Here is a 12,548-nt window from a genome sequence, read left to right on the forward strand (position 1 = left end):
ATGACCATAAGAAATACAACAAAAAACCAAGAACTAAGTAATACATCATCATCTGTTAGCGCACTTAAATCCTTAAATTCTCACAACTTAAAAAATACAAAACAACAACATTTTCAGCACCGAATCGCCGATAAATCAGTGTCGTGTATAAACTAGTGTTTAGGTACATGTCGAATTTTTTTTTTTAAAAAAAAGGAGGTGACATTTTGTGATGAGCCTAGCTAGGATTTGGTCAACATTAAAGAAATCTCCAACTAAAAACAATAAATGATACTAGAACAGGTAATATGGAACGATGAAATCCCCAATAAGGTAAAAATACAGCTATAAGAAGTTTAGTAGAACAAAACGACCCAAACTACTAGGAGACAATCGAATCTGATTGAAAATTCTAAAAAGTTACAAAACAAGTACATTACAAATTAATACCCATGCCAGCCACTGAGAAGATCCGAGTTTGCAAAGTAACTCCATCATAGTTCCTCTTTACTTAGCCATAATCACTCCAACAAGAAAAACATACTCATAAACAATAGCACGGTTGGGTATAAAAAAGAACACAGTTTCAAAACACTAAGAATAAGAAATTTTTAACTTCCAAATACACCAACAAAACATGTGCACAAGATCGCTTTTAACTGTCACAGATTCGATCATGTATGTAAGCTTACCAAACCAAGTTCTAAATATCTTAATACGACGTTAAAACAAAGGTCATTATCTAGACAGGTCTCACATGTATTCGAGCTAAAATGCATGAATCCCTGTAGAAATTTTAAGTTGTACTGTTTACAGAGACTTGTAGATGGTGAAACTATGGTTGTTTTTAAGCCACCAAAGGCAAAAATAGTTATGGATGCAGGCATATATATATATTGCAAGCTACTATAGAGCCAGCTTGATCAATAACGTCAAAATGTTTTCTAATAAAAAAAAAACAAAACAAAAGGAGAAGATCAAAGAAATATAATATCTTGATTCATTTGAAGAATGTAGCTTTAGAATCTTACAAGACAAATTATTGGACTTCACATTGAGATGGATGATCAACTCATTTGACCCATAATGGTCTCCACTTCTGACTTAAAGTATTATTTCTTTACTCATCATATATCTTTTTTGTCCTTGAATGTGAAGTTGGGGAGGGAGCAGGAAAGAAAAGCTAATGATGGCACTGTGTAAAAGACACTAAATGTTAATTAAACAAGATCTTCCTTGGATTCTTATCCTAATCTAATATCATTGTCTTGTAATCGCCTTTCAGAATTTGTATCATTTTGCTTATGCCAATTAAATGGCTTAAACTCTCCCACTTCTTGTAGCCTTACGAGAGAAGAAACTCATTATGCAAATTGTTGCTCTTGCTTTAGGTTTCTTTTTATTTATTAGTTTACTATTGTTGTCATTATTATGGTTTTCACTTTTCACCATTTGTTAGGCTTAACAGTGGTTTTTCTACTAATACCATAATATAACAGTGCAAGGTGCAAAATAGCAGATTCGATATTGATTTCTATAGTAAGTTAGTAAACATCCATACAATAGTAAATTAGTAAAGTCTCCACCAAGACCAATCTTATTCTAATTACAAAAGAACATTGCAAATCTCACTTGCTAAACCGGCAAAACCAAGGAATTTACAACTCCCAATCAAAAGACAGCAATATGTGCCAAATCTAGCAATATACATAAAAATGGAAAAAGAAATCAAAATCACTATTACCCTATAGTTGTGTAGGCTGTTACTAAAGTCCTTTAGTTTTAAAATACTTGAAAAGGCTAGAGAACTCACCTCCTCGTCATCTGCGTCCTCATCTTCTTCATCTTCACCCTCACCCTCGTCTTCCTCATCCTCAATAAGATCATTACCTTCAAAACATGTTTCACATCTACACGCAATTCTGAAACTTACAACAAGAATGCAGCTTATACTACACATAAAACATCACCTGGGCATCTATGCCTTGCATAACAAAATTTGTTTCCATGTTTTAACCACTTAAATTGTGTATTACCCATACAACAAGGACAAGCAAAACGTTTCGTACTCCCCCCAAACAAATCACTATACGTAAGAAAATCATTTATTGTCCAAATCAAGGCCACACGTATCCTAAATGTCTTTTTGGAGGACACATTTGACATCCCATAATTCCTTCAATTATGATATTAGAAGCTCTCGGTACATATCTATCTTGAATGAAGGTGAACTTGGGCTTGAAATAATCAAGAATAACATGAAAGATGATTGTTGCATGCATATCAAAGGAGGAAAATTGTATAATACCAATATAATTGACCGAGTACAGTAAGTAGTGCTCATGTTGCCAAAATGATTAAATCTATATAATACTAACCCAAGCCTGACATTGAAGAGGCTAGAGGCAAAATCTTAGTATTGTGAATCATTTGACTTCCAGGCTAGATCAACGGTCAGATGCCTTAGTACCTCATCATTTGTTCGAACATTAGCATGCCACTTCATGCGTGAAGCAGTATTCAATGACATAAACAACATTTGCTATCTTCAATGACTTCCTTCTCCGGTTTTCTTTTCACCTTTTTAGACGACTCACCGAGACCATTGTGGAGCTTTCATGTATCGGCACCCTATTAACTGGAATGTTAGTAGCTCGACTAGTACTAGTCAAAACCCGTTCCCCATGAGCATACCAACAGGTGTAACCTTGCAAAATCGCCCAACTAATCAAATGGTCGTATACCACACTGAGCATTAATGTCTCAAATGGTCGTATACCACACCGAGCATTAATGTCTCAAATGGTCGTATACCACACCGAGCATTAATGTCTTGCGAATGCCACACCTCTTACATGGGCACTTAATTGACCCATTTGTAGTTGAGTTGTTACATGCAAGCCTCAAAAACTCGTTAACACCATCAATATACTCTAATGACTGTCTAGATGATCATCCAATTGTTGTCCATAACTTAACTACATTTGAAATTAAAAAAAAAAAAAGGAATTAGACCATCAAGGCCTCTTTTCTCTTTGTAATAAGGAAAAAAGAAAGGAACACAATAGAAGAACTTACTCTAGGTACAAGAAGTCTCGCAATTAAGTGTTGGTTATGAACTTGCTAGTTAACAATTAATAGAAGCTTCTCGATGGCAGGAAGTATCTTTAGCGCACAGTTGAGGGTAGGAAGAAAAAGAAAAAGCTATGAAGAACCTGATCAAATTTATTAGTATTCTTGTCCAATCTGTGCCAAAACTTGTTTTTTTCTCTTTTCAAAGTTTAAGAGTCCTATTAAAGAAATCAGTCTAACACATCATTGCTTCTTCTCTAAGGAAACAATAAAAGAGACTGATCAATTCTTTTGTTGAATTATATATAACAAGCAACCTCAACCACTATCTACATCATTTTCAAATTCCAAATAAACAAATTACATTCAAAACGAAATATTAAAATGTGTAATATTTTAACTGTAGGTGCATCTCATAGTCACAGGGTCATGACCTATGAGGAGGAATCATCTTAAATATAATCTGCAAGTAAAAATGAAAAAGAGTAAATTGTGTATGAAAAATAAAAATTAATAGAAATCTATACAGAACGATGAAGTGGCGCAGGGTTATGGTCATGTGTGTTTTGATAATAAAACGCCCACATCATCCTGTAAAATAATTTTGTAAGAATTCTTGGCAAGAAAAGCATTTTTCAAATGAAAACTATATATCTTCAAGTGCAATATCCAAGTATTATTCACATGGAATTGTGTGAACTATAATAAGAATTGTCTTGATTTTGAAATAAAAGAAAATTAGGAGAGTTTGAGGTTTTCTCACCTTCAATCAATCAATATCGATAAAGATTATCACAAAGAGTTGAGATCTTGCCCAAATTTGCTAGCAATTTGGGTAAAGACATTGAGAAAGAGCATTTACATAAAAACTCACCTGATCAAATAAATTTTGGATCGCCAGACCACATCTTAGAACAGATGCGGTAGACTCTCAATTTCAACGACGAATTGCTGTCCATCGTATCAGGAGGGGTAGCTTGGGGCATGGTTTATGAAAGAAGAAGTTGCATACAGTACATATTGAAAATGCTTAGAATGCAACTTCTTCCTCCATAAATCAAGCAACAAACGACCACATACTCTAGATATTTGGACGAAATACATCACTTGATTCTCATAGAAGAGCTGGATGCGAAGGAGGAGGAACCAGTATTAGCGCCATCTATCTCTGATACTGATTCCTCGCCATCGTTTTCCAGCTCTTCCCAGAAGATCAAGTGAGGCCATGCTCTGCAATCTTCGATCGCCATCTCTCTCACTATCCTCTGTACCTCAAGAGCCAGAGATCTACAGCACGATCTATTAAACATTGAAAATGCTTTAGAAGTGGTGCGTGCCAGCTAGTTTTTTTTTGTCTTCACGTGCCAGCTACCTGTACTCTACCGTCGTAGAGACTAGCAAAGCAAGATTCTGCCAGCTGGCCAAATCAAAATGAAATATGAAAAAAAGACTAAAGACAACAAATATTTCAAAAACTCTGCCTTGTTTGGCATTCAGGAGGCAGGTCAAATTAGTCCATAAAAGTTAATAAAATTAATTGTTAACAAAGTTGATTTCTCCATGCTTGAGCAAAGGGGTGTCATTTATATAGAATTAAACATGGGATTCTTAATTTTTTTTTGAAAAAGTCAAGATGCACTCCCATGAGATGGTGAGTAGATGGTCTTGGGAATGAAGAGAAGCATTTCTGTAATTTTTAATATGTGAAACTCATTAACACATAAATTCTATATTTATTTGAACCAGCATTAAATGTGATGAATGATTTAGATTTAAAAATTTAAGAATCCCATATTTAAAAAAAAAATGAGGATAGATCCTAATCCTTTATTTGGTGTTCTTTTGATCTTTTATATATATATATATATATATATATATATATATATATATATTTGAGATTCAACTTTATATTGCTAGTAATAAATTTTTAAATTTTTTGAGATTGAATTTAATTTTTAATTTTTTAAATATTGTTATATCCAATCCAGGAGCATATTTTTGGCAGCCGTTTAAAATTAAAATGGTAAAGTCTATAACCGGAGAGAATCCTCTTCCAAAATTTTAGTTCACACTACCTTTCGATTATTAATGTTCATATTACTTTCCATTGATGATTTCAAAAGAACCATAAACAATTTAGAACAAAATTCTCTCCGGTTCAAATGAACTAGATATTATAATATTCAGTTCATTATAGTAGAGATGTATTTTTGTCTTTTTACTTTTTGAGAATACAAAAATACTCTTCTATTGTAACTAACTGGATATTCTACCGTTCAAATAACTGGCCACACAAGGTAGTAACAAGTGACAAGGGGGCTTGATGATTCCAAAATGACCATAAACAATTTGGGCTGCACAAAGTAGTAACAAGTGACAAGGGAGCTCGATGATGAGGAACCTGAGGAGGAGGAGATGGTATTGTTAAGAACTAAACGGTAGGGGTGAAATGATAGGCGGTTAGTAACTGTTAGCTAATCTCTAAGTGCGTTAACCGTTAACCGCTAACCACACTAACTGCTAACCGCTTCTGAAGACAGTTGGCAAAATAGCTTTTCCACAGGCTACTATAAATTGGAACACTAGAACTTTTTTTCTAGTTTTTTTGATATGTCCACACAAGGAAAGGGGGAGGGGGGATTCGAACTAATGACCTCCGCTTCATGAGGCGTGGTTCACAGCCGATTGAGCTACCCCTTGGGAACACATTTTTTTTCTAGTTGAAATGCTTTTTTTTACCAAAAATTCTCGGCTCAAAGTACCCAATCATACTAATTATCATTACTCAGTTGAAGGCTTATGGGCAAACTACAAATGCTGGATTGCTTCCTCTTCCTTAATCATAATGTTGTGCTTAAATCAATAAATCATATATATATAAAATAAACAAAAAAAAGAAGAAGGAAGAATTACAAGGATCTTTTATGGTTGAGCACCTTCTTCAACAGAGCTTCACGTCCAGGAAATGGATTATAAATCTCCATCGTCCCATCTTGACTATTTCCTCTATCATCCCTTTCATGAACTCTCCTCACATCACCTCCACTACTTTTCTCATAAACCTTATCTCGAACACCTACCTTGCTCTCCTTCTTCCCTTCTGTCTTCATCTTCACTCTCTCTCTTCTCTCCCTCCTCCTCTCTTCACCTTTCGATAAATCCTCAACCTTTTCCCTCTTATTCACACCCAAGTCTCTATCCTTTCCACCATTTTTGCTTACTCTTGGAATTCTACCGCCATTAGAGGTACCCAGAAGCTCAAAACTCACTCTGCTCCAACCCACCTTATCTCTGTTATCCCAACCAAACCTTTCACTTATTTCCAACAGCTCTGAAACTGCGCTCTCATTTCTCATAGAAGTAATTATATTATTGTTACCGCTCAATAGATTCTCAGCAAACTCCCACTCGATCCGATCTTTGTAAACTGGGTCTTGGAGGACTTGGTCGGCAAGCTTTGCCCAACCCTCGAAGTCGCGGGCTCGGAGGTTGTCGGAGACCCATTTGAGGTAGGTTGAAGGGAGGGTTCCCAACATTTTTCCCTTGTGTTTTCCGAAGTCTATGACTCGGTCTCTTGCTGGGATTTCTGCATTGGTGGGTGCTCTGGATTTGAAAGAGCAATTAACGAGACTGAGAGAAGAAGAACGAGTGAGATGATGTGAAGGAAAAGCGTGGGAGAGAAAGAGGGTCATGGAGATTGGAGATGCCTCAATTTTTCCAATGAGAGGAGAGAAGAGAGGCTTTAGGCCTTGGAGAAGTGATAACGGTACAAATTGAGGTAGGGTGAATAAAGGACTCAAATGAAACGGCACAAACAATGGGATTAGGGCGGGTACTCGACTAGAGGCGAGTCAAGCTTTAAGGATTTTAAGACTGATTTATTTACGAAAATATTTATTCGAGCCGAGTTTGAGTTTGAGCCGAGTTATAAAACGTGTGTTCAAAACTGAGTCGTTAAAAATTTGGGCGAGCTCAAGCTCATTGAGAATGTTATTCAAGCCGAGTCCAACTCAAGCTCGAGCTAGGCTATTAAATATTAAGTAATTAGATAATATGTTAGTTTATGAACCAACTAGATGATATGTTAACTAATATATACACATAAATATTAAGTAACTTATATAACATATATTACTTAATTACTAATATATATAACTAATTTTTTGTAATATATATATATATATACACACACGATATATGAACGATCTAACAAGTCGAGCAGACGAGCTGGTTGAGTTTTAAACGAGCTGAGCTCATGAGCTCCTATTGAGTTTTCTCAAGCGAGTCAAGTATCTATTATTTCCTAATCGAGCAATTTTCTAAAATAATGAACAGATTTGTATAGTATTAAGCTCGAGTTTAGGTCGAGTTAAACCGAATGGGTTGTCGAACAAACCGGTTTATTTAAATACTTAAATGGAATTATATATACATAGTGATAGCCTCTATGAGTGACGACTAATTGAATAAAAAAAATTTTAAGTAATAAAATTTGACACAAATTTAATTTTTTAATTATTTAATAGTTGATATAATAACTTACACGTAAATTATCATGTCAATTTATAATATTTTTACTAGCACTCGAAGTAATTTTTTGTCATTTTTGTTATTGATTTTCATCTTGTCTATTTTCGTATAAAAAAAATGAACAAATATGTCATTGAATATTAGGACTGCATGTGGGTCTCACCGATTCAACAGTGAATTTATAAGAGATTATTTGATATTTTTCCGAAAAATTAATCTCTTAATATTTTGATGTGCTCTCAAACATATTTACTTTATATATGATATAAAATCATGGTCACATTTAATAACTTGAAAGTGACATGAGTAAAAAACTTGTTGCAATTGAATGTATCTTAGGGATCTTCTGCAATAAAATTCCTCCTATCCGAATTTGCCTCAGCATATTCTTCAACTTCCCTAAACTCATCTTCAAATAAAATGAACTAACTTTTGGGCCTGTCAATAAACCAAACCCGAATTGGACCCCAAAAGCCCGGTCAAAAGAGCCAACGGTTCAGATGAAGCACAAACGAAAAAGCAACGGTCACGATGTGGCCTGGGATCGGTGTCGCCTGCTAGATAGACCAAAAAAATGTCAGCGAGATCGAAATTTCTGGCGGCTCCCACCGGAATCCATTTATAACTTGCGCGAAACGAAAAGATGGAATAAATAGTGAAGACATTCAAAAGACACAGAAAGAATCACAGCGAGAGAGAGAGACAGAGAGAGAGTTTTAGAAAGAGAGGAATGGTGCTGTGGGAGATAACGTTGGGGACTGCGTATTTCTTGGGGCTGAAGCGCACGTTCAGGCTCGCTCTGAGGATTCAGCGCAAGGTCGTAAGCCCCAAGCACCCCAAGATCCGCCACTTTCTTCACAGGTAGTATTTTCATTTCTGTGTTCTTTTTGTTGTTGGGTGGGTTTTGATCGTTGTTTGGGGTGTTGGGTGTTTGATTATTATGTCTGTTGTTCTTGAAGTTTATGGTTCGCTTTGTAAAAATTTGTACTTGGGGGTGTTGAAATATACTATTTTATCATGGAGCAGAATAAATTATTATGCAATGAATACAGGTGAGTTTGGTGGGTTGTTCTTATTAGTTGTATAAACAGAAGCTAGACTGAAGTGTAGGCAGAATCTGAGAGCTCCTTTGCTGATTAAGAAACTTTACAAGATTTCTACTTTGATCCTCCAGGATACACCATTAAAGGAACTTGTTCTTTCTGAAAATTTAATGTTCCACATGATGTTACTATTAATTATGCAAATTTTTGTTGCTTAGGCTGGTGCAAATGTTTTTTCTATTACTTTCTTTTTGGTGATCTTGCATCTGAATTAGTTGTTCGATTGATATTTAGCCATATCTATATCTTCACGCCTTGACATTTGGATAAAGAACTAAGCCAAGGGCGTTCTTTCAGTTGACTTTGCCATGATCTGGATGGACCGTCTGGACTGTCTGGACTGGGTTAACTTTGTAAGCAACGCAGACCATAAGAATGTGACATCACTGGGGTCTCATAGTATATGCTTTTTTGAAGATATCAGAATTTCCTCTGTTAACTCTATATGATAGTGAAGCACTAATTTGATTGGAAATTGCCAGTTGGGTTGGTCTAACCAACAAAGGCATGGACGTCTTTGGTATTATCTTACTATAATTTCTTCGAAAATTGTTCTTGTGTGAGGTAATGGGTGTGTATGGCCTGCAATCAAACAACCTTTTAGAGTTTCTTTGGTCAGATGTGCCCTTGGTCTTTTAGTTGCATACAGAAGAATGAACTTTGTGCAAGGATTGCTGAATGGAAGTATCAAATTGCATTTCTCTCTAGATATTTTTACATGGGGAAGACTTTTAGCTGAGCACTTTATCAACTTTTTCCTGAATAGAAGTGAACGTTTGCAGGCAGCTTCCTTGTTCCCTGTTAGGTTTTGTTGTTGTGGTAAAGAATAAACTTGTCTTCCACCATTTCACCATTTATATTTATCTCTTATCATCACCATTATTACATTTCTAAATGTATTCAAGTAATATTACCAGTACACAGAAACTTGATGTCATTTGGATTTTTAGTGATAAAAGCCACAAGTTTCTATCTGTAGAAAGCCCCAGGCCTCCATTCCTTAGTACAGCTACTCCTATCACAATAACTCCATCCTTTAAGACTGGAAAAACACTTGGAATAAAGTTAGTTGCTCAAAATTGTGAATAAATCTCCCATTCAACATGGACAGCTCATTTAAAAAATGTGTCACCTAATCAAGAATCAATATTAGACTGGTTGATCCACTTGTACATCCAAAATTGAGAAATAGAAATCGTGGATCTACGAGCAGAAAAGATAGCATATGATTGCTTATAGAGAAATTGCAATTAGGTTTATCTATGTCCCAAGACTGGCAGTGACCTTAAGTTATGCCTGTAATTTGGTGATAAACCATTCAATGGAAGATTAAGGACATATTTATTGGTCTCGTACAAAGTCTGTTTTTAAGTTATCAAAAGCATCAGGTCAGACTCAAATTTGGGAATCTGTTTTGGGAAAACCCTATTACACCAATCACTGCTGCAAGATGTGAAGGCATAGACACTTTTAATAAAATTCCATCGTTCTAATACCTCTATCTATGCGAATTATCTCAAGTGTTCTCTTGTGGAGCTACAAATTTTGGAAAATCACAATCACTCATCCTTGTTTATAGCTCTGTCTTTGCATTAGTGACTTGACTTACCAATTCTGTTGCTCGTTGGATCTCTAATGAAGGCAGTAAGGATATGGTTTTGTTTTAAGGATATTTGTGTGATTTTTATATTTCTGAAATGGGCTGTAGTTTTTGGTATATTGGGTTATATTATGGGTTTCTTATCTTGTTGAGTTTTTTTATTCTAGGTTTCTAATTGTTAGCTATAGCTTGGGCTTATTAGTCAAAGCTCATACAGCCCAAGTCCTTTTAGGGTTTGGTTTAGTTTTCCTTAGATATATGAGGTAATGCTTTCAATTGAAGGGATAACAAATTTATGAGAATTTTGCAGCAGTTATGGTTTGTGACTCAATCCTTTTTTGATGTGCGATGTTGAAGAAACCTTAGGGACGATGCTTATGAAAACTAAGTGTAATAACTAGGTTATCTTCTTTTTCTTATACCCTTTCAAAGCCAAAGATCCCTAAAATCAGAACGCCAAATCACCTATCCATCTTCAAACCCCCAATTTTCCTTAAAAGTCCATATTACTATTGTTACCAACCCTACTGCACCATGAAAAACTGTAACCCTAGCCCTTCAACAGTATTAAAACTCCCGTCACAAAAATCTTGTGACCCAACCTGCCATTTAAATCATATTTCCCAGCCATTTCAAAGTGATCAATATTCAATATTTCCTAAGTCAACTGGAGCTGTAGATGCTAGATTACCTTTCCACCATACTTTAGACCTTCAAAAGCCACAATCCTTCTTTAAACCTTGCTACCAATTAGCCATAGACTCACCCTGTTGTTGCTGTCCTTCATCAGTTTGTAATACAAAGCCCTTTGTCCTACATCAATCTCATATGCCCGGACTATTCATTGATCTTGTCCTAAGATGAGTTTTCTCTGTTGTTGGATATTTATTTTTGGCAGTAAGTAAGAGTTTACTTTCTGGGGTTGCTCAGATGACAAGTCCTTGAGTTTAAATGTACCTTACCTTCATCAATCTCTTTCATGCTATGATTTATATTAGAAAGCTATCTCCATTATAATTGCCTTCATTAGGGAGAGATATTTTTCCGTTGTCTTCTGGAAAAGTATTTAAGTACTTTTTTTTTGGGAATCACGAGCATGATGGTGGTATGCTGATAAAATCATGATACCATCTATATTAATTCCACTGCACAAAAAATTGTCAGGGTGAGTAATTTTTGGATATCCAGGGAGTCACTAACCTAAAGCTCTCTCTGAGAACCTTGAAATATGATGGCCATTGGCCAATTCGTACTGGCATAAGTGTTCAAGTATTCTATGCCTTTGTTACTAGGTTTGGACTACTGCTGTTTGCATTATTTTATTTTTGAAAAGTAAATATTTGTTTCACTGGTAATGGCAATCAGGATTTTTGTTTTATACTTAACCAATTTTTTTTCTTTTATTTCCCTGCTTTCGCAGACGAACACGAGCTGTATTTGATGTAGCACTCAAGGTTCACCGGACCATTCAAGAGAGGGATATAGAAGTTGGTCGGAATCTTGGTAACTGGATTCTGCGGTGGCTTGACCGAATGAAACCATCAGCTCATATTCGAGGTTCCCCTCCTGGAAAACCCCCCAATAGTGGTAGCTCAGGGTTGAGCATGACAAAGCAGATAAGCAACTCCTCCAATCTGAAACCTCCTGGGGAAACCCAAATATCCAAAAATCAGAATTCTTCTAGGCATCTGTTTACTGCGTCAAGAAATATTTGGCCTAAGCCTTTTCCAACCATTTCGATGATGATGCGGCCACCAAAGCCTGCTGGGACTATGACCCAGTATAGGCACTTCTCTAGCCCTGAAATGTTGAAATCAGATTCTACAAGAGGTTGGTTGGAGGGAGGTCTCCGGAAGGACATAATGCTGTGGATGCTACAAAACTAACAGTGAAAGCCCTTTTGGTGTTTCTCAGGAGAAGGAAGACTTTTGAAATTCAACAATGGAAGAGGTGGTTTCTGAGTTGGTGATTGAAAAGACACAATGTTATATGGGAAACTGACGGCTAGAACATTTTTATGGTTCGTTGCCTCACGAAGATTTTATATATATATTTTTTTTCCTTGGATTTTGTATATTCCTTTGACCTTTTTTTTTTTTCTAAGAACTTGCTGTTAATCGAGATCGGAGATGAGTTGTTATTCATAATAAGAGAAGGCTTGTTATTGTGACATTGTCTGATGAATTTTGTTTCCTAATTAGTTATCATTGTTGGGTGGCGGAGTCGGAATTTTTTTTTTTTTTTTTTTTATCTTTTCTTTCAAG

At 35.7% G+C, this 12,548-nt stretch overlaps 2 protein-coding genes and 1 long non-coding RNA gene across 3 annotated transcripts; 1 reads left to right on the top strand and 2 right to left on the bottom strand.

Annotated features, from left to right (window-relative positions):
- Positions 1-270: 270 nt before the first annotated feature.
- On the bottom strand, positions 271-4,328 carry LOC132176700 (uncharacterized). Its single transcript, XR_009439575.2, has 2 exons — positions 3,926-4,328; positions 271-3,514 (listed from the first exon to the last, which is right to left on the bottom strand). It is a non-coding gene; the product is annotated as an uncharacterized LOC132176700 (long non-coding RNA).
- A 1,544-nt stretch (positions 4,329-5,872) lies between these two features.
- Positions 5,873-6,856, bottom strand: LOC132176090 (golgin family A protein). The gene has a single exon (XM_059588214.2). The coding sequence runs from the start codon at positions 6,741-6,743 to the stop codon at positions 5,961-5,963; it is 783 nt and encodes a 260-aa protein (XP_059444197.2). The 5' UTR covers positions 6,744-6,856; the 3' UTR covers positions 5,873-5,960.
- A 1,306-nt stretch (positions 6,857-8,162) lies between these two features.
- LOC132175298 (envelope glycoprotein) lies at positions 8,163-12,457 on the top strand. Its single transcript, XM_059587187.2, has 2 exons — positions 8,163-8,442; positions 11,705-12,457. Exons 1-2 carry the CDS (start codon positions 8,312-8,314, stop codon positions 12,168-12,170), a joined length of 597 nt encoding a protein of 198 aa, XP_059443170.2. The 5' UTR covers positions 8,163-8,311; the 3' UTR covers positions 12,171-12,457.
- Positions 12,458-12,548: the final 91 nt, after the last annotated feature.

Source organism: Corylus avellana, chromosome 3 (genome assembly GCF_965113065.1).
Source record: "Corylus avellana chromosome 3, dhCorAvel1.hap1.2, whole genome shotgun sequence".
NCBI classification, from domain to species: Eukaryota; Viridiplantae; Streptophyta; class Magnoliopsida; order Fagales; family Betulaceae; genus Corylus; species Corylus avellana.

Coding starts and splice junctions, on each gene's coding strand:
- LOC132176090 (XM_059588214.2), bottom strand. CDS start 6,743: ATGACCCTCTTTCTCTCCCACGCTTTTCCTTCACATCATCTCACTCGT.
- LOC132175298 (XM_059587187.2), top strand. CDS start 8,312: ATGGTGCTGTGGGAGATAACGTTGGGGACTGCGTATTTCTTGGGGCTG. Junction 8,443..11,704: donor ATCCGCCACTTTCTTCACAG/GTAGTATTTTCA, acceptor CTGCTTTCGCAG/ACGAACACGAGCTGTATTTG.